Genomic DNA, 23,555 nt, shown 5'->3' on the forward strand with positions numbered 1-23,555 from the left:
GGGGGGGGGGGGGCAGTTTCGATCGAATGGCGCTTACTCTGTCGCGGTGATTTACGAAGCATGCGCGCGCGCGCGCGACAATCTCAACGAGAAGTTTAGGCAAACGTAACTTCAATTGCAAATCACGGTACGAATGATTGAATCGTATGGATGATTGCGACTTATAGATGATTGCATTTAAGGACACGCAATAATCCCATCGCCGCGCACGATTCGTTTCTTTGACAGGAAATCTGTGAAATTCGCGTCGTGGTTTCTTGTGCAAAATTGCTAAATTAACTAGAACAGACTCTGTATAGCTCAGCTTGTGAAAAAAACAACCTCTTTTGGTTCTCTTCGTAATTGTTTCTTCATTCTCTTCATAATAAATGTAATTTGGTTCTTTAAGCGTCAAATTTACTTCACATTTCGTTTATTTACTTAGTTAGTTTACTTGTTGATCTCTATAAATGTAATTTGACCCTTTAAGCGCTAGATTTACTTCACATTTTGTTTATTTACTTAGTTTACTTGCTAATCTCTATTATAAATTCGAGTAAGTTCTTTCTTTTAGCTTCATATTCAGTTTTATAAATATCCAATATTTCAATAAAATAACATGCAAAAATTAAAGCAAAGTCAATTTGAGTCAATTTGTTTCTCAATTGACCAAACGGCGAACGCGACGCTTAAAGAGTTAAAAGACTACTGAATTCACGACGTTTCTGTTAAAGAACAATTGATTTTAAATTGATAAAAGCGTGACATAATTAGATAAAATTTAATTACTAAGAAATACTCGGACCAATAAAAAAGAGTCAAACAAGATAACAGTTGCAAATGATTATTTTACATAAGGTATTCGCAATTATCATCCTACGTGGTTCTTATTGGCATATTGAATATTTCTTACAAGTTGAAGCAAGTTGACAATTGAATAATTTTTTTAGCAATTGAATAGAAGAGATCGCGGGACTGGTTGGCATAAGAAGTAGGTTTGTTTATATCTTGTTTATGTATTTATCGTGAAAGAAGCAATGAATATAAAATCGTAAAATGTTTCTCTTAAAACAAAGGTACTTTTCCGTGAGAGTTTTACTAAAATCGATATAATATTATAATTAAATAATAAAAAAACTGATCCAGTTACGTTTTCGAGTGTCACGAAATTTTTTATTAATATTCTCCATTGTGAGTGGATAAACTTAAATGACGTGTTATTAGTTAGAATGCAGTTTTCTTCAGGAGTACGATACACTTTCGAGTAATAAAAACGATTTTCATTCATAAAGTGGCTGCGTCCATCAGAGAAAGTTGCTTTGCAACCGTTGTAAAATTCATAAATATGATTGGCACATACTTTTAGATTTAGTCAAGATTAAAAGCATAAATCCAATCAAATTCACGAATTTTACAACAGCTGCAAAGTAGCTTAAATATAATATAATATAATTCCAATCAAATTCACGAATTTTACAACAGCCGCAAAGTAGCTTTCTCTGCTAAACGTAGTCATTGATTGCAATCGAGCACATGGACGGATGAGGTAAAATCGGCTATTTAAGAGTCGGCAGAGATATAAAGACTTCCCATGAAGGCCTCGGAACTACTAATCAGAGTACATATTTTATGTTCTTCTTACCTCGAGTTGTTAGCCAATTTGACTAGTCGGTGTTAAGGCATATTACACGATGCAGCTACGTTGCTATAAGTTCGTACTTTGATTATTACTGAAGAAAATATACGGTTTACAGGAGTATTACGGGTATTATCACATAAAGGAAGATTGTCTCTATCATGTTTGTAGAGATAATCATAAAAATTGATTGTCTGAGAAGTTGCAATTTTGAAATTATGAAAAATGTAACATTCGATCCTGATTTGAGAATCTTAATTCTTCACATACAATTATATTTTTTTAGTGTTGTATTGTTTGAGATATATAATACAATCTGGGTCGGTCAGAATCCAAATAACTTTAAATTATCATAACTTTGTTGAAAATCAATATTTTCGGACATATTTCTTTTACAGAGATATAGAAATATAGAAGATATAGAGAAAAACAATAATACAGAAATATAGAAAAGCTTAAGGTATAAGATAGTAGCACGATCAAAATCTGCAAGCAGACCTGCGCCATTTTGAAATTTCTCTAGACTCTTTAGGAAAATTGGTAAACGATCGAATATTTATTCAGGTCTCACAGACTCATTATTGTATATGGAGGGTTAATATAATTGTCGACACACTGAGAGAGAAAAAAATGTTTGGTTTATTCCTAATTATAATCACATAAAGAAAAATTGAATAAGAGGAAAATAATTAATAGATAATAATTACTATAAGTTATAGTTAAAAAACTATATTTCTTTCTTAATTAAATTCTACTATAACCTTAATGATAATCATTTTATATGAATACATATTATTATTACTACTTTACTGCAAAAAAAATATGATTGAGACAAAAAATAACTCATATAGTTTTTTTCTCTCAGTGCAAAGTTCCTTTATAAGTGTCCTTTCTCTATTGTGCTACGGAATTAGAGAGGCATTTGCTCGCTATACTGTCCATATCATTGGCCGCGTTCAGTAGAACAAGTGATCAGTAAGCGCTCAGTGAGCTCTTGCATCTGATTGGAGTATAGTTGAAGATCTAAAAGAATATGCCAAATCATATACAAGAGCTCCCTGAGCGCTTACTGATCACTTGTTCTACTGAACGCGGTCATTCAAACAGCAGCAATATGGCGTGAGCAATAGTTTGTTACGAAGGTCAAGATGAGGCTTAAGATAGCGTTATACGGTATTATGCCATGTACCTGTCTCGCGAGCAGCGTGAACGATATAACGGGCCGACTCGTTTCTCTTCCTCTCGCTCTTTCTCTCTCTGATTTTAGGACATTAGATAATAGGCGGTTTTCACGGTGGCCGGTCGGTCTTGTGTTCGGCGGTGCCGAAAGTCGAGCAGTCGTAACGCCGCGTCATGTCGCGTCACGTCGCCTCGCGTCGTCATTTCAGATACAAACCGGGCAATTATGTAACCGCGCAGTCGGGATCGATGGAAAGCAAAAATGTAAGCGACTTTCTCTATGAAATAGCGCGTCCATTTGCCGGCTGACTTATGCAAGCGGCCGCTCCTGGCACGCAAAATCGCCAGGGGCAACACCTGGCCGCGGTGTTCGCCCATCAAAGTCGCGCTCGCACTATATCGCTCTCGCTGTACGACCGACTTGCGCTCGTTTGTCGCGAAATTTCCCGAAAGGATCTCACACAGTTTGCACATCTCGAGACAGGGTGCCTTCTGTTTCCGGCTTCCGTTCCGAGAGGTTCCGAATTTAACACGTCTATCTCCGGTAAAAGATCGATGAGAACGGTCTTATTTGTTATTCGGCGACTTTCGAACAATTTACCGAACACGGATCACTTTCACTTCACGTTTTAATCAATTTTAAGTTTGTGAAGCGTGAAATCGGCGAGCTATAGTTGATTGAACATAGTCTAGAAGAACGTCCGTCTTACTATATTGTTCGGATAGTGTGTCAGTATTTAATTCGAATCATACTGCAATCAAAGTGTATTAAGCTTCAGTGAAGTCTTTGTTAGACCAAATTTCATTAATCTTCCTAATCATTCACATTGGGATTTATTATATTATTATATATAGTATATGGAAAAAACTTTATATTGAAAGTTATTGCAGAATTTTTAATCGTGAGACATATTAATAGACTATCTTGATTTATTATTTTTCGTTTTTTACATGTTACTTATACTTCAGAAACTGAAATCTACACTATTAAAAAATTCAATATGTTCCTCAGCAAAATAAAAATCGCGACATAATCATAATCATCGCGATTTTTGTTTTACATAGAGAGAATTTTATAATAAAATTTATTATAGAATTTACAATCGTAGAAAATATCGACATTCTGTTTTAATTAATCGTCTTCCTGTTTTATATTTGCTATATCTATCTTTTAGAAAAAACTAGGTCTTTGTTATTAAAACATTTTATAGATTTTAGTAAGATTAAATTCGCGATCTAATCGGAATCATATTGGCAATTTTTATTTTTTGTATGGAGAGAATTTTATAGTAAAAATTACTATAAAATTTTGTAACCAAGAAATATATCAACATACTGCTATCATTTATTATACTATATTTCATATATTCTATTTTTATATTTTAAGAACTTGTATGTGTAAAATACTATATTATACTTTTAAAAAATTGTTTATATTTCTTAGCAAAATAACCTTTACTGACACAGTTTATTTCTACACTGCTACTAGAATATATGGAAGCACAAAATAGTAAAGGATTTATTCAATGCGTATAGATTGTTGATTATTTGGTTTATCTGTTATCTTGATAAAGTGATATATACATATCGTATCACATTATATCCAAACAATGGAAACAATTATATCCAGAGATGAAAATAGACTAACTGAGTTTTAGCATGATGTGAAGTTCGGAACGATTTTTGAGCGAAAATTTCACTTCTTTTGTTTTTCACACGCAGACACACACAAAGAAGATGTCAATACAAAGATCAAAGATCTCTGAAATTTATATTATTAAAAAATTTATATAAATTTTAACTAATTATATATTATTAATCATTAATTTCAATTATTAAATTTAAATCTCAATTTCAACGTGTTATAGTCTAGTAAATGCGAAGACTTTATTGAAACTTATTCTGCATAAGTTGGTTGAAATCTGCGCGTCCATCCTTTCTTTCTTCTTTTTGTGACGATTTGCTTTAGTCCACTGTGACTGAACAATCCACAATGCTAGCGGTAACCGATGTAATCTGAGCCATCGTTAAAACGCAAGAGCCGGAACCAAGTCGACATGTATTATACGCGATCACGCAAGAACTCTTTCTCCACCCTGTCGTGTGCTCAGCTGTGATTTTTTAAACCAATGATTTTTATGGTCGCAACACTCGCGGAATTGCCACCGCTACGAATCGTGAGCAATGATCATTCGCCTTAGATCATACGGTCGACGTAACGGCGACGTTTTTTTACACTCGACTACACACTACTTCCGTACTCACGATGTGACTTCAAGATCTCATAACATTGATCCATAAAAAAGGAATTGTTTTGTCCCTTGGATTAAATTACGTGATTTATGTTATGCTTAACTAAAAAAATGCAAACAAATTTGTTTCTATTCAAAAGTTTTCCAGTGATGCAATTTTTAAGTTTCAAGAAAGTCGATTTTTTTCATATACGGGGTGTTCAACGTAATAGTCCGCATAATTTTTTAGACATTTCCGACGGTTTAAGGAAAAGGTGCAAGGCGAATTTTAAACTGCTTCGGCCTACAACTTGCAATAACAAAAAAGTAAAAAAATGTTTGTATAAAGAAATCAAAGTCACCTTGAATTTTTTAAATAACATTTTTTACATAATATTGTAGAGAACTTTAAGATGAATTCAACGCACTATTACAAATGTTATTTTCAAGAAAACAACAAGAAGTAATAGAAAAACTCGAACTTATTGAAAAAAATATTCAAATTGTTTGCCTCCTTCTACAACACAAAATTCTGCTCTTTTTGACAAATTGCTGTACGTAGCAGCTATTATATTATTTAGACCTAAATTTGCACAAGCTGTAATTATCTTTCCTCGGAAATCTTGAACATTATTATAATTGGTGTTTAATACACAAGAACTTCTAAATATTTCTATAAGAAAAAATCCATCGAAGATAAATCTATAGAACGATTGGCTGTCGGATTGGTCTATGTGTACCTATAACACGATTCTCCAAAGTATCTTGAAGATAGCAGTGAGATCCGCACTTTGCTTATAAGTACTGTTATTTAAAATAATGCTGCATATTTGATATTAAATATTAACAAAAATATTAACAAAAGTGATATTTGTAATAGTGCGTTGAATTCATTTTAAAGTCCTCTACAATATTATGTAAAAAATGCATGGTGTTATTTAAAAAAATTTAAGATGATCTTAGTTTTTATAAAAAAAAATTTTTTTCTATTTTTTGTTATAATAAGTTGTAGCCTGCAATTGAAAATTTACCTTGCAACTTTTTCCTTAAATCGTCGGAAGTGTTTAAAAAATCGTTACTCTAAACGCTCTGTTACAGACATGATTAATTTGAAATGTAGAAGCTAATAACTTCTTACTGTGACTTGTGATGACTTTTTTAAAAAAAAAGTATATATATATATATATATATATATATATATATATATCTCTCTCTTATACACATATATATGTGTATAAGAGAGAGATATATATATATATATATATATATCTCTCTCTTATACACATATATATGTGTATAAGAGAGAGATATATATATATATATATATATATCTCTCTCTTATACACATATATATGTGTATAAGAGAGAGATATATATATATATATATATATATCTCTCTCTTATACACATATATATGTGTATAAGAGAGAGATATATATATGTATATATATATATATATATATATATATATATATATAAATTTTTATATCCTGTGAGTCTAATTGGGGAAAACATTGCGTAAGAAGAAAAAAGTTGTTAATTTTAACGAAATTTTATAGATAAATATATTATTTGAATATAGAAAAGATTGATATTTTGGTAACATTTTAATATAAAAAATTTTCAATTAAATTGAATTAAGTCGAAAAATTTTTCATTAAATCGAATTGCGAATTATGTGAAATGACCCATATAAAATATTCCAGACAGCACAAATTACTAAAAAATGTCTTAAAGATGTTCAGAAAACGTTTAGAAGAAATAGGATGTCTTTTGGAGGTATTTAAAACATCTTTTAGTAAATTTTAGTAGTTGCTGTCTGGGATATCCGAAACTCTGAGTTTAGTTTCGGATTCTCCGCATAAGAAATAGGTCAGAAATTCCACGTGACACGTTGCCTGTTGTAATCATCATTTTTGCAACGGAGCCACGCGCAACGTACACGTAACCCTTCGAGGCCAAACAGCATGAATATTGACTTATGGTGCGCATGTATTACATTGCGTTACATCGGGTCGAAACGAACGTCTAGACTTAATAAGCGCATTATGTGAGGAGCTGTCGAAGAAATCGCAGTCTGATGCAAATTAAGATTTCGCGGTGGCTAATGGACTGTGCAGCGGCAAGAACCGGCTCTCGCATTAAAGGCGCGGACCGGGCGAAAGGAAACGGAGTAAAGATCATGAATCACGTTTTCGTCAGGCCCGCGCCGGCGCTACGCTATATTTTCCTTTTCCGCGCAGCGTCTCAGGGCGGCCGTAATTCGCTTTATTATGCGCAATTTGCGGCGCATTAATTCGCTCGACGCGAGCCCGGCGTTTTGCGTCGGGCGTGAAGCGCGCGCCGTCTGTCTGTCGGCGCGTCGGTTCGAAAGCGCCTTCACGCTTCGTGCGCTCTGCAGAATTCCTTCATCCGGAGAAGATACTAAACCTCTCCAGCCGTTGCGATTTTCCGCGACTAAGAGGAAGACGCACGCGGGAAGAGCTTTGTGATCCGCGCGGAACACGTAACGCCAAGTTCGTGATTCTCCTCCGTTTAGCTCGAGTACATTGACTCTCTCCGCGGTTCTCGCGATAAAAAGATTCGATCGCACGTTTTCTGCGAAAGTGGTTTCGAGTAATTCCACATATAAAGCGAATAATTATGCATATTTCGGAGTGATTCGATCTTTAACCTCGTACGAATTCGTCCGTGATGTATACACGGAAAGGAATATTATATGTAGTTGTTTTTCTTCATACAAACTTTTTTTTTCAATTTTACTATTTTTTTCAGTAGGTCTGTCTGTAGAGTTTATCTCATTAAGGAACAAGAAGTTAACTTTTTAATAAGAGATTTCAGTTCCTTAAATATAATTAGAAAAACTGAAAGACCTCAAGCTGCCTTAATTTATTATATATATATATATATATATATATATATATATATATATATATATATACATATATATATATATATAATAAATTAAAGCAGCTTGAGGTCTTTCAGTTTTTCTAATTATTTCCACTTCTAGATACTTTTCTTTCCATTGTCTGGAAATAATATGATACGATATGATATATCAAACTGTCAAAATGACAAATTATGACTAAATAGTCAACAATCTAAATGTGTATACATTGAATAAATTCTTTACAATCTTGTGTTCCTATATTTTTTAATGATAGTGCCAGAATATACTGTGTCTGTAGAGATTATCTTGCTAAGAAACATAGACAATTTTTTAATAGTATACACTGAGGGAAATGTCTGATGATATTAACAAGAATTCTATTTAGGTTTACTAAACAGTATAGTGAATAATCGTGTAACAAGATATTTAGTCAATGATACCAAACTATCTGGTGAGCGCATTGTCTAAGTAGCATTACGGTGATGCTTAAATACGTTTACCAAACCATCTGGTACAGCACAAAATTGATAATTGAGATAATAAAATATAACCTAGAATCTAACCATATTATATATATAATTTTCATATATTTACTGTATGTAATCTTCATATCTTCATATATTTACTTCTAAATTTACCGACATATTTTAAGAAATTCCATTCTTCCAAATATCTGACGGTTTTAGCGTCCATTCTTTTATAGCATCGACGTCTTTACAAATTAGTATAGATGAAAAAGGAAACGTCGCATCGAGTAATAATTAACTATCGCGTCAATAGTACCACACGTCTAGAGAGAATTACTAAACTATCTAGATGCCTACAACTAAATGTCTCGGTATTGACTGCCAGATGCGTCAAGGCATCGTAATCAGAATATTGGACATGTGAACCAGATATTGCATATAAATTAACCATATTACTTTCATAAGACGAGTATAGTGTCATTCACCAAGCTATTTCTCTCAGTGTAGATTTCACAGTTCCTAAAATATATGTAGAACGGAAGGATAATGAATTAAGGCAGAGTACTATTGGAATGTTATATTAAGGCCGATATGTGTTTATTGGTTGTAAAATTCTACAGTAATTTTTATTATAAAATTTTCTGTGCAACAAATAAAAATTGCGACGCAATTAGAAATATATTGCTGACTTTTATCTTGCTAAAAAATACAAAATTTATTTAATAATAAAGATTTCTGAAATATAAATATAGCATATACAAGACGGAAGGATATTAGATTAAGGCAGTATGTCAATATGTTTCTTAATTACAAAATTTTATAATAATTTTTACTATAAAATTCTCTTCGTGCAAAACGTAAAAATCACCGATATGATTTCAATTACGCGATCTTTATCTTTCTAAAGAACATACATATCTTGTTAAGAAACATACTTTAAATTTGTTGTTAATATAGATTTCAGTTTCTAAAATATAAATAGTGCATATGAAGCGAAGGAATGCTAAATTAAGGCAGAATGTCGTATATAAAAATTCTATTAAAAAAATTTTACGATAATTTTTACTGAAAAATTCTTTCAGTGTAACGAACTAAGGCAAAGTGTCGACTTGTATATAAGTTCCTCGATTGCAAAATTTTATAATTTCTTATTAAAAAGTTCTCTCTGTGTAACAGACCTGAGTCTCGAAGTTAATTATGATTTTGTCGCGCGATCGTGCGAAATTAATCGACCGTTCCCGAATTTGCAGCGCTTGGCGGCTACGAGCGAGCGCATCGTCAACTTCAAGGCGCGACTCATCACCTCCATCATCTAGGACCTCGCCGGAGGATTGAGATGCGGAAATCCAGAAAGAGAAGAGGCCTCGCCGGCTTTGGCGCCGTAGCGTCATGGGCATCATCGCCAGGCCGATCGCCTCTGCCAGCAGGAGCACGGGTACGACGTTGGCAACGTGGCCGTTCATGTGCACAGCGTTGCCCCCTTGTCCCCGGGATCCGGAACTCGATTCCCTCGTCGATGGCTGTCGAGCTCTTTGCGAAAATCCTAGGCAGTTTGTCACTAAACGCGCATCCCCCTAACGATCGACGTTAACTCGATTTTGTCCGGCTTTGTTCACTCCGTCTTCGGTCTAATTCTCTTCATTTTCTTCTCGTCTTTTCTTTCCGTTTCTCTCTTTCTCTCTCTCTCTCTCTCTCTCTGTCCCTCTCTGTTACTCTCTCCTCGCTCTTCCTTTGTCTTTCTCTTTCCTAATATTTTTATTACTTCTACTTTTTAGTCGATTAGTATAACGATAATGGATAGAGGAATTTCCGTAGGTGATTGTCGTTTTGAGACGGTCGAGATTCAGCCGTAGTAGCGCAGCTCGTGCCACGCCGCGTACGGTACGGTACAGTACGACAAAAATACACTGACAGAGACGGTGAAATCGCAGAAAATCGTTTACAATTTGTGATACGACACGCTCTCCGTTGATACTTCGAACGAAATGATTCATGCGCCGACGACTACGGGACGGATCTCTCCGCGCGCCAAGGATTGTCCTCCGACATAACGACAATATTTAAATTCGCGCTCAGATTACAGATGAAGAGTTTATTTTTTTACGTTGAGAGCACGATTTCTCGCGAGAGTAGACGAAAGGTTCGCGCCGCCGGATAGACGATAAGGCCTCCGGCTTGTCAGCGCGAACGACGCGTTTCGATCGAATGTCGTTCGGCACCCTAGCAGCATATATTAGTTGGCCGACTGTAGATTCAACATTGGCTCAATGCTTTGTGCTGCTCGGATATGAGCACGAGATATATCGTAAACTTGTACATAGTTGTTCCCCCGGATTGCAACAGTGCCAGGCATTCGTCGTTTCCACTCATTTGTACCATTGCTTTCTGGTCTAATTATGTATCCTATATATATATATATATTCTCTCTCTTTCTCTGTCTCTCTCTTTTTCTTCCTCTCTCTATTTTGTTCTTCTTTGAAATTTCACGATAACGTAAAACACGTGAGATTCAGACAATGAATTTCGCCGAGTGTGGCTAATAATCAAATCAAAAACACTCTTTCTTGATGCGTACTTCAGTTAATTACGATTTTGTTAGAAGTCCGTCAACATTAATAAACGAAGTTATCCCCTTCTTGAATGTTCTCATTACGGGAATGTCCAATAAGCGGTGCAATCTGAAAGAACATTCGCGATAACGCGAAACGCGACGTATTGTTGTCGTTGGATCGAGCGCATGATTTCTCTGTGTAAAACGTCCCTGTTATTTTTGTAGTGTAAATAAATATTATTGTCATAAGAAGCGAGAATGGTGTGTCCTTAATCTCAACACATAATACGTCAGACGACGAGCTCTTCTCGGAAAATATGTTACAGCGTTGCAGAGGAACAGCGACTACTTCCACTTGTGAGGGAACGTTTGTAATTTATTCGAATTTAACCCTATGATACAAAAATATGATTAGAAAAATATTAGATGGTCCAGATATCAACTAAAGTGACAAAATTCACACTAGAGTTGGGCAATTGGCCACCTGCGGAGACAGATTTTGCGGTGTGTCTGCTATAAAAACTTTTAGCAATAGCTTACTCTTTAGCGGAAATATAAACTTCTAAAATAAAGAAGTTCAAAAGACATCATATTTCTTTTGAATGTTTTAAGATACAGAAATCTTAAAAGTTTCTTCTACCTGGAATAACAGGATCTACTAAGAATACAATGGCATATTGTCGGCAGAAACCAAGCAAGGTCTGTCATTCCCTAACTGTTTGATTACATTTAAATGGAATATACCGCAGGTATCCTCGATCCCCACCGCCAATCTGCTGTCAGGGTTATGTAAGCAGATTCTGTCGACAGCATTGAAGTTTAATGTGGCCAAGATGGCTATCTGCGGCATTCTAATTATTAAATGTGCTGCCAATCTGCCGACATACCGTTAACATTTCGCTTATTAGGGGATTTTCGGCGTAGCTTTGAACATAACGTTTAAGTTCCCGCTCGTGAATATAGGAGAGATTTACAGGAAGTGTTTATATAAAATTGAAATAATCGAACAAGTTGGAAAAATCAAGTAAAGCACAGTAGAACAATATCCGTTATTGTTATCCATATAGCACCAAGACGTCGCAGAACTCCAGGTAGAACAGATGATCAAAATAATGTCAATCTGACGTCATTTTGACCAAACTTACATCATTTTTTGGTCAAAAAGACGTCAGATTGACATTATTTTCATTATCTGTTCTACCTGAGACCATTTTAAACGAGTCTAAAAGACCTGAAGAGTACTCTAAAATGTCTCATGTACATCCTAGATGAAACAGAAAATCACGATGACATCAAAATGACGAGAAGATAACTGTAAAAACTTACTTTTCGATCATGATTCGATTATTTTCTCCTCATTTTGACGTTATCGTAATTTTCTATCTTATCTGGGTCCAAGATAATCTCAAGACTTCTTGTGTTATTTGGGTGTGTGGTTTTGCAAAATCATATTATGCAATACACGCGCGTTATTATTGTTGTGCGATTAATAGCTTTATCATCCATTTTGAGGTCAAATATATATACTTACAATACATTATCAATATTTGACGAAGTGTCGGAATAAAAAATGAACTACATCCCGGTAAGCATTGAATAATAGTTATATTACGTCAATGTTATAATTTCCCACTAAGTAATGTCATTGTTACATATAACATGTCACATTGCATTGTTGAATAGAAAATTACAACATTGTAACTGATGTAATATTATTATTTCATGTTTACTGAGCTGTCAGTTTGAATATATTTGTTTATTTTCAAGAAATGCTTGAAGCTTTAAACGACTCGCTTAATTGTCGAAATTCGGCCAGTCTCATCTCTCAAAATGAACTGACACTTGCTTCTCTATCTTATAATATATATAAATCGATCACTTTACATAAACATTATTCACACTTGCATACACACATTCACATGTATACACATAGGGAGAAGATACTAATATCTTAACGATTTAACAAAATATATTTCCGAGTTTCTAAGACGCACACTATCGCAATTCCGTAACAATACAAAGATCATAGATCTAGGTCGCGTGTGGATTTAATCATATTTTTAAAACCCACATCGTTGTTCATTTAGACCCACAGTGCAAAGCTTATCATAGGACATACACATCAGTGATTAGTTATATATTATATATAACTAATTATATAGCTCCAAATTTTACAGCTCCTATCAGTACGATCCGCCGAATATACCAATTAAAGGTATTTCACGTATACAATTGTACGTGTGACTATTACACATTTTTATGAACATTACATATCTCTTTTATCGTTTACCTCGAATTCCATTTCACCGGTTCCTTCATCTTCGAGCGTTGAAATATTGTTTCCTTCGTGTTCTAAATGTTCGCAGGAATCCCAACGCCATAGCTATGACGGTGAAGTCAAAGGCGGTGTTTCCTTCTCCTCGTCCGGTACATTAACATAAATGGGATCACCCAAACGAACCGTTCCGTTAGATCCTCTTAGTCCAAGGTGGATGCCCATAATAGGACTATCACCGACGTAAGGTCGCAGCTCGGGGTCATTTATTTGCCTGTAACTACTCAGAAACAAAAGTTTCTTCATTAGCTTTGTTATTAGTTAGGCGAGTTTAATATAATATTATCAAGGTTCTGTACATCAAAAAATACTAAATAACTAACAAGTAAGAATGAAAATTGAAAATTGAAATTAAAAGTCCCGAAATTGAAATTGCAAACTTGAAAATTAAAAATAACAATTTGGATTTGAAACTATAAATTTTAAAATTGAAATGGAAAGCTTGAAAAGTGACATTGAGATCTTGAAAATTTAAATTAAAAGTTTGAAAATTAAAATTGTAAATATGAGAAATTAAGAGAACAATTTAAATTAAGAGCTCCAAAATTAAAATTGAAAACTTGACAATTGAAAAGTTGAAAATTGAAATAGTTTGAGAATTGCAAATAAATGTTTGAGAATTGACATTAATAGCTTGAAAATTTAAATTAAGAGCTGGAAATCGAAATTGAGGACTTTAAAATTAAAATTTGTATTATGTATGTTAAAAAGAACCCAAATATATATTAGGGTCGAGATGTTTGTTTCGTTTTTTATTATTTATAAATATTATTGCGCACGAGTAATAGCGTTTAACTCTTATTAATAGCGTAATAGCGTTTATTAATAGAGTAATAGCGTTTAACTCGTTCTTTATTGCTTCAAAGCCAGATGAATTTTACGTTATAAAAACTTTTCGACATCTTATGTGATATTAAATGACTTTTTTTACGCTACAGCCCAAAAAGAAAGATATATCTCGTGTTATCGTCAAACGATAATAACACTTTCGACGCACCTTTTCAAGGTCTTTAAGGGTTCCACATCAATATTCTTCTTGCCGGTTTCCGGATCCACCGTAGTAAAGATGCACCTCGTACATGGCCTGACATTTCTCAATACGACGTTCCCGATCTTCACCCAGTCCCATTTATCTTCCTCGTAAGCGGTGGTACCCTTGACCACGAAATTCATACGAAATTGCTGTGGCGTGACTGGTTTTTTCAACCGACTATTAAGATCCGTTATCGAAGCCTCGGTGACCAGACTATAACTCGTTGCATCTGGATAGGCTCCCTATCAGGAAAAATCATTCGTGCGTTATTCATTTGAAATATCACATTAGCATAACTTTTGATAGCTATACCTTTAACGGGAAGTTACTTACGGTATCTATCGCCTCTGCCAAGGGGAAACCCTTATTGATCGCTCTCACGTCTCGCGACGTTTGATCTAACGTATAATAAACCAATCTAAGACCGACGTCCTCTTGAAGCAGGAAGCGTGACAGCCATCGAGCAGGTTCTTCACCACAGTCGCATGCTGGCACTGCTTGGCCCCATACAGCAGCTCGGAAGCTTTTGCCACGAAGTTGAGCAAGGTCCACTGATATCGACATCATCCCTGGAGCGCGAAGCGTTAGCACAGAACCGGAAATGTTAGGCGATACCTTGAACAAGATGAAGAGAAACGATTCGTTACAGAAATAATAAACTGTAACGTATCGAGGCGAGACGACCTAGATAGTATAAAGATTTATATATATGTATTCTATCTAAAATAAAATGTCTGTCTATTCCCTATACATTCTTAAACTTAATCTGAACCAAATTGTGCGTGATTATTCTCTAAAATTCTGTGGAAAATACAGACTTCTTGTCCTTGAAATGTCATATTCTTGAACGAATTCTAAGGCAATTTTTCCTTTTCCAAAAAGTTATTTAAAGCTTAGTTTTTGAGTTATAAAAATAAATAATTTGCCTATTACGAGTCGGATGCCTATAGGAGGTAAGCTGGAGCTTTATTAAGGTCCTTTTACATCTATTGCAAGTCGCATAAGCATATACAAAGGTTGAAAGAATATTGTAGAACTTATATTGTAAGAAATTGTAGGATTCATTAGTTAATAACATGATTTCAAAACAAAACATTAAATTTTATGGAACATTGCCTCGAGAAATACTATAGAAAATTAATTGATATTGTTTTATCAACGACAAACTTTTTTTTGTTAATAGCATGTCATCTCTGAAATCCCTCCGATTCCTACAATATAACAACATTTCTTTATTTTATACAATCTTGTTTAGTTGGTTCACACGCGGAATCATTCACTGAAAAACGATTTTGAACAGTAAAGTACGTAATAGCTGAGGTGTGCGACCTTGAAGAGTTAAATCTTGCAGTTTCTCACCTGGACCATCTTCGGCATTTGTCTGGCGGTGATAAATCGTCCGTCGAGATCGATTACCATCAGTGTCCGATCTCTCAACCAACCTGACTTCAGGCCCAACTGTGTACATTCCATCGCCGTGATGCGAACTGCACCGAGCGATTTGACCGGGAAAACGATCAAGTCGCTCAGTTCTCCAACCTTACGCCACTTAGTCGGCAACTGTTGTTTTTGCCTTCTGGTCCACCACCACCAGATGACGAAAACCGCTGTACCGGCGCCCACTGCGGCAGCCGTGGCATACGCCAATCGTGTTCTGTCTGAAAATGCAAAATGAAACGGAAATTGTAGAATATGTTATCAGAACACAAATGAATAATTTCTCTTAGCAAGTTAATAAATTGTTGACAAATATCGAAGGACAAGTTTATATTAAATATTTCTTCACTCCAGAGGCGAATATATACGGACTGGCACATGTTTCTTGACACTTAGTGATTACGATATTTAATAATATTTGTCGCATTTGAATACAAGCCGCTTATTTTGAGAGCGATGTAAATTTTTTAGTCTATTTTTCACAATACTTTCTTTTATATTAATTTGCAAGTGCAGAAAATAAGTTGTTTATTTTTCTTGAAATTAAATATTTATTGTTTTAAATAAATGTAAGGAAGACCGGGTTTACATGATCTTATATGTTGCTTATGTATTTTTTTAATATTTATCTTGAAAGGAATAGTGGATATAGAATCGTGAAATGGTTCTTTTAGAATATAAATACTTTTCCCTGAGTTTCATTAAACTCAGAACATTAAGTAACAGAAAAAACTGATTTGGTAGTAGCAAAGTAAATTTTCGAGCCTCTTGAAAATTTGTATTTTCTATTTTTCATTCTATTTTCCATCGTGATAGAAAAAAAATTAAGTATTACTAGTTACTAGTTAAAATAAAATTTTTTGCAAATGTATGGTATACTGTTTCTGGTAATAAATACAATAAAGTTGGCTCATAATTAAGAGCCGGTAGAAAGATTGAGGAGATCTCTCACGTAACTACTAATCGGGAACTACTAATTGGGTATTTTATGTAGTCTTCTTTTTTACCCTGCGCTATTAAGCAACTGAACCCAGCAACTGAATCAGGGCAAGATAGCTATGTTGCTACACGTTCTGGTTATTATAAAACCAATATACAGGGTGTCTCACACTTTCCTCCGGGCATTTTGTAGGGACGTAGAATGGGTTGATGTGAACATAAAAGTCCCGTACCGTTTTGCGATATTCGCAATAATTATCGAGATATTATTTGTAGAAAATTTGTGAATGATCATGTAAGATATGGTAAGTGAGTTATAGTAGCAACGACTGCTGTCGTGTACTTATATTTTAGGTCAAATTGAACAAAAAAGTCCTCTACTATTTTGCAAATAATTATAGATACATAGATTTTTAATTATTAATTAAAGAAGATGAGTGCATTATCACACAAAATCGTGCAATAATCTTCTTTAATTAATAATTAAAAATCTATGTGATTATTTGGAAAATGGTAGAGGACTTTTTTGTACAATTTGACCTAAAGCATAAGTTCACGACGGCAGTTGTCGCTACTATAACTCATTTATCATATTCTGCATGATCATTCACAAATTTTCTACAATTAATACCTCGATAATTATTGCGAATATCGCAAAACGGACTCATAGGACTTTTATGTTCACATCAACTCATTCTACGTCCCCACAAAATGCCCGGAGGAGAGTGTGAGACACCCTGTATACGGTTAAAAGGTTCGACTCAGGCATTAATCCATGGAAGAAGGTTATCTCTATCATGTTTATACAGTCAGCTACAACAATCAGTTGCCTGAGAAGTTGTAAAATACATAAACTACAATAACTTCGAAATTCTAAAATACATATATAACATTTAACCCCGGTTTCCCCTTATATGACGTCCGATTTTAATGAAAACAGTTGAATACGTCAAAAAATTTTTGGGATATAAAAAATTGTTTTACACCAAAATTGTTCAGTTTAGAGTGAAATGTACGATAGGATAATATCATAATATAATAATATATAATAACAACTATAATAAGATAATATAATAATATTATAATAATAACGTGAAACGTTTTATCTTTCAAGGTCTTCTTAAGGCTAACTTCAGTTTTTTAAATAAATTTTGATACTTAAATAAATTTTTTAAAATAAATTTTGATTATTTTAAATCGATTTCACTCGTGATTCTACGTATAAAAGTAAAATAATAGAACGTAAAATAATAGAAAGGTGAATTCCAAGACATTCACGTTTTATATTTATCGGCATGAAATATAAAATATCTCGGAAAGTATCGATTTTTCGATGTAATGGTACCTTGATAATATTATATTATTATTACAATTTTAATAATTTGATACTATTTTAGAATTATGAGAAAAATCGATTACTAATCTTTGCATATAGAGACGTCAATGCACATTTAACATGCAATGGAAACTTTTCATGAAATTTTTTTAACGTTCCTCTGTGATTTTTTTATATTAACTAATATTTTTCATTATTTTACTAGTGTAAAATTAGTACTAAATGTATAAGAGTATGTTATTAGAATATTCCCAGATAGCACAGAGAATTAAAAAAGAATTCAGTTACATGTCATCAATTCTGAGTTTATTTTTAGATGCAAAAAGAATTTTTTTCACTGAACTGAATTCTGAAAAATTATTTTTGCATCTGAAAATAAACTTAGAATTAGTGACATACGGCTGAATTCTTCGTGAATTCTTTGTACTATCTGGGTTAATATAATTGTGTACAATCAGTGACTGCAAGAAGCACTTTTACTTCGATGAATTTTCAGAATATATTTGATATCCAACATGCGAAATTGGTTTTTAATCATTATCAAAAGATATATTATTTTATGGGATTAGATTTAAAAAATCACATCGAGATGAACGTATGGCAATGTTTCTTGCTGTAACTGTACCTACAGTAAACAGCAACGCGTAGTGACGATCGCGTCACACGTTCGACGAGCATGATGAAGCATTCGAGTGGTACGGAGACTCATATCTTTCGGCTACAAAAAATTAGTCCGCGCGACGTATAACCGGTTTTATGAGTTCTAGAAACGTTCAATAAAATGATCATTAAATGAGGTTAGCCAATCATTCATCGGCGGTACACAATTACAGTAAATCTGCTAAAATATCGTCGAAAGGCGACGAAGAAGAAATTTATTTCGACTGAAGCAGTACATCAAGTAGCTTTAAACAAGTGTAGAATCATATGTGACGTAACGTCGACGGAAAATATGTACTTAACGCGCTACGAAGCAGTGTGAAGATGAACGCTCTGTACAGTCGATGCTCATCTAATCGCTCGTATTTTATATGCCCGCACAAGCCACAACGACAGTGTTTGCTGATAAAATATATACGCCCACAGTATTCTAAGAGAAAAAAAATATCGCGCTGTTACTTTAAGTGAAAAACGAAAGAAAGTCGTAGTACGATGTAGTATGCTTATTATTTTATGCTGTTTTCTTTCGATGGATGATGACACGCGTAGGCGAACGATCGAATGATAAGTAACGATATAGAACGATATAGCAACGGGTGTGGTAAATTTACTTAAGATAGTTGCATCGCATAGATAAATGATCGTGATGCGCATCAAGAGAACCATCCATAATGTTATAATATTCATTCATATTTATAAATTTACAATATACACTGAACGAAATTACGTTTCTATATATTTATTTAACTATTTAAATAATCAGATTTAATTTGAAATGAAATTGTATGAGATATAAATTGTATAAAAAATAAATAAATAAACAGACATACACACATATATAAAAGAGGTGTATAAATCTGATCAGGCAGCATCTCTCTGCGCGGTACACTTTAGATAATGTTGACAATACTTCAACTCTGAGGACTCATAACTTAGAAAGTTTTCATAAAAAAAAAATTGTAACCATTGTTTCGTAAATATTTTAACAACATCTATCAGAATATGTAATAAAAAATAGATTATTCAATCAAAAAATTTCAAAATAACCTTTACTTGACCTTGAACACTCAGTCCAAGATCTAATTAAAATGCTCGCAGATATTGTTCCAACAATTTTTGTGTTTAATATTTTCTTCTAAAATTTTTCATTTTCGTGATATTTTAACGACTCAGGACTTTTTGAACACTATATACACATACAATTACAAATATAAAAATATTTTCATTTTATATTCATTTTTCACTTTTTTATTATGTTTTATGCATTAATTTAATGTCATTCAATATAATCTAATAAAAATGCACAAATAATCAAGAGCTATATAAGTATTTAAATATATGTATATATACTTTAAATATTAAATTGAGATATATGTACTTTAAATATTAAAATTATAAACTTTCCACCGTTGTATTTTGAAAGTAAAACAACTATTAATTCTGAAATTTATATCATGTCTGTGTATTAATTCATGTATATGATACACTTTTAATTTCCTTTAATTTCTGTTTATTATTTTATTTCAGTTTATACAATTTATTTCAATGTATATGCAGTGTAAGCTTTAATAAATTCCCACAAAATTCATTTCATGGGTACAATTGCTTTAATACAATGTTTGTACCAAGTTTGCTTTTAAACTCAAAAGTTTGCAGAGTGCGGAATCAGAAATCAGAAATCAGGAATCGTTGGGAATAAATGGTATTCTACTTTTCCATGTTTTGAGTAAAATTATCGTTATTTCTGTATCGCAGTATCAAAGCTCTGCTTTATCTTAAGTAGCAATGTAATAAAAAATATATGTACATAAGTTGTTATGTAACCATGCTTTGATATCTCGCGTCTTGCACATCGAAGTCGGTGTAGAATCCGCTTTCAGAGGAAGACAAGCTTCGGACCCGAGAAACCCGTTATCTTAAGTGTTAAACAGTTCGTTAATTAACGTTGCGCATGCAAATCACATAGATCTACGGTTTCTCGCAGTTGCACTTGGAGTAGTACCGTCTACTACATTAGAAACGCGTCGCAGTATAAATTTCGCGTGTAAAAATTTAAATGTAAATCCTATTCTTACTATATGGCCTTTATACATATTCAATTTTTCAACTTAGTTCGAACACACGAGTTATTGCAAGAAATTCTTTTGTCATGCCAGTATCGTAGATAATAACGAATACTTTTTAGTAGAGTAAATGAATCGTGTTATATTTTTAAAACGAGCGCTATTTAATAACGTTCAGTAGCCTTTCGCGAACAATTTTCTGCAACATGTAGCAGCGGACAATTTTCTGCAACTTGCAGCGAATATTAAAAACTGCTGAGTAACAGTAGTCGACCAACACTTTAAACGTGACTGGAATCATTGCGCAGCAATTTGTGGTCGGATAAGAGCGACATATCACTATTAACATATTGCTTGCGGTATGCGTCGCAATCGCTTCTTCTTTCGAGCCGTTCTATTTTTTATTTTGCGATTAAATGCAAGATGCTATAAGATAAGAGATAAAATAAAACTAGATAAAATAAAACTAGATAAAATAAAACTAGATAAAACAAAATTAGATAAAATAAAACTAGATAAAATAAAACTAGATGTCATAAAAATTAATATCATAAGTTACGTCATATATCCTGTTACGTCATAATTCATTAAACACCAAGTGCACTGTGAGAGAAAAAATGTCTGAGAAATAGTATAAGAACTCACGTAATGTGAATGGAAAATCATTGAAAATCACCCCAGTGCAGAATATATTATTAATATAATCCAAATCGAACTACATTTGAATTTTCTAATAGTCGAAAAGAATTGTGAATAACTACAGAACAAAGTCGCGCCCAAAAGAGTCGGAGTGACTCATTCGAATCTTCGGACCCTTCGAAATATATTTTTCTGGGAAAGGGAGTATTCCATGGTGAAGTTCGAGGGGACTACGCACCCTTCACTGAATCAATACCGCGGGAAATGAAGGCATGATTCGTGCGTAAAGGGGATATGGCTGGCTGTTGAAGTGTAACTTGCACGATCACTTCGTCGATGAGAGATTAAATTTCACGAACGATCGAAAGAATTTAAATAAAAACAATTTTATATATTTAGAGTAGCGGAATTAGATTTTCAAAGTGTCGAAAGTGTGTCATATCAATAACTGATAAAAAATTGTCGATAATCGATAATTGTAACAATTGTTAACAGTGATTAAGATAATTATGTAGCTTTAAATGTCGTATTTTTAATAGGGAACACATTAACTACTTATAAACTATTTTCAGCGAACAAAATTACGTTTCTATACATTTATTTTACTATCTAAATAATCAATTTTAATTTGAAACAAAATTAAGATAAATTTAAAAATTGTATACATTCACACAATATTATAAATATAAAAATATCATTTTTTATTTTACTTATTAGTGTTTTATGCAATTTAATGTAATCAATTCAGTATGATCCAACTGCAATATAGGTTAACTGTAAAAACTGTCAATATACTGAGAACAAATACTTAAATATTTATTTGTGAGATATGAAGTTTTTTTTCTGTGAATAACTTTTATATCCCACAAATAAGTTTTCAAATATTTTTCTGTCAATGTAGAGTATCGATTATAGACAGAATAGCTATGTAGAACACGATAACGCTGAAATTATCAGCAAATGACAATAAAAATTCATCTTTCGAATATCATTCAGTTATTTTCTCGTCATTTTGTGATTTTCTGTTTTACAAAGTATATTTCACCTCTCATCCGACGTGCGTTGGATGGCGAAGCCGGCCGATGTATCGTAGGAGAGATAAAATTGGGAGAAAACATACATACATTGTTCATAGGAAATGTACCGTGCGAAATGCCGGATTCCTCACAGTCATTCCCCAGAGCTACAATGCTTTTCCGCTCTTACGCCTTTCCATTGTGGAATGTACACATGTAAGCCAGACAGACGCGCTGGCTCTCATTCAGTGTAATCGCCAAATGGGCATAACATCCGTTCGCTCATGTTTATGAATTATGTTATTTTATGGGCACACATCGCGATTCGCGATTCACGTCACGCGTTATCCCCCGCAAAATGACACATGACACGTTGGGTTAGCTAACTTCACCAATTTCCTTACGTCGGCCAATTTGTCATGGACTTTGAGCATTCTTTAATCCCCCGTACTCTCTACTTCTTATTGTCGACCGCAATACACCGTAGATACGGCAGCAATTCAACGTTATTATCTGTACAAGCCGAGCAAGTAATATCACAAGTCACTGAACCTCTCATTATCGCGTTTCGTCATTTTCTTTCCGCTTTTCGTCTTGCGCGTTGACCTGCTCTAAATCTGGAGTCATTCAACCGTTGGTCATCTCCCCCAATAAGAAAATCAATAAAGCAGTAAGCAAGTACTTCACATTAAGAAATTCCAGAGCAGGTGATTGCAGTGCGATAAAATTACATGTATTTATATATATATATATATAAATATATATGTATATATTTACCCATAATCAATGCCAAGGTTGACGAAGAAATTGGCCGCGATAAACCAAGACGTTTTCACCGATAAGGACCCTAGGAAATATCAGTTCTTAACGATAACTACTCCTCTTCGGGAATGCCTAAGCTGGGGAACAGGCCAGTCGAACAACCTCTTCTCTCGCAGTTTCCGCGACACTGGCTCGCTGGACTTCACGTGCACGCCGCTACCATCTCCTTCCTCCGGAGGAAGACACCGTTATCCATTTGCTTTACGTTCTGTTATCTCCTTCCACTGCTGTAGTAGTAAAATCCCGTCGATGCAGCCGTCGCCGGGCCGTTACTGCCGTCTCCGCCGCCGCCGTGTCGACACATGCGAGGAGAAGACATCGGTGTGACGTGCGAAAGCT

The 23,555-nt window shown here is 33.9% G+C and overlaps 2 protein-coding genes across 4 annotated transcripts in view; one reads left to right on the top strand and one right to left on the bottom strand.

Annotated features, from left to right (window-relative positions):
* The window catches only part of LOC116845197, a 54,085-nt gene extending 42,890 nt beyond the window's left edge, over positions 1-11,195 (top strand). For both annotated transcript variants that reach the window (XM_032817599.1, XM_032817600.1), the window contains one exon: positions 9,636-11,195. In XM_032817599.1, the coding sequence (XP_032673490.1) occupies positions 9,636-9,701 (66 nt within the window). In that variant the 3' untranslated portion in view covers positions 9,702-11,195. The remainder of the gene's footprint in view (positions 1-9,635) is intronic.
* A 96-nt stretch (positions 11,196-11,291) lies between these two features.
* Positions 11,292-23,555, bottom strand: LOC116845196 (mitochondrial amidoxime reducing component 2). Of its 2 annotated transcripts, XR_004378211.1 has the most exons (6): positions 23,172-23,555; positions 15,664-15,962; positions 14,638-14,919; positions 14,269-14,546; positions 12,138-13,491; positions 11,292-12,056 (listed from the first exon to the last, which is right to left on the bottom strand). XR_004378211.1 is itself a non-coding variant. In XM_032817597.1 (5 exons), exons 1-5 carry the CDS (start codon positions 23,173-23,175, stop codon positions 13,320-13,322), a joined length of 1,035 nt encoding a protein of 344 aa, XP_032673488.1. In that variant the 5' UTR covers positions 23,176-23,555; the 3' UTR covers positions 11,292-13,319. The 2 variants fall into 2 exon arrangements, 1 of the variants encoding a protein (XP_032673488.1); XM_032817597.1 differs by having other exon boundaries at positions 11,292-13,491.

The sequence above is a fragment of the Odontomachus brunneus genome, unplaced genomic scaffold, assembly GCF_010583005.1.
Source record: "Odontomachus brunneus isolate Ranch 3 - 2012 unplaced genomic scaffold, Obru_v1 Obru_scaffold_050, whole genome shotgun sequence".
In the NCBI taxonomy this organism is placed as follows: Eukaryota; Metazoa; Arthropoda; class Insecta; order Hymenoptera; family Formicidae; genus Odontomachus; species Odontomachus brunneus.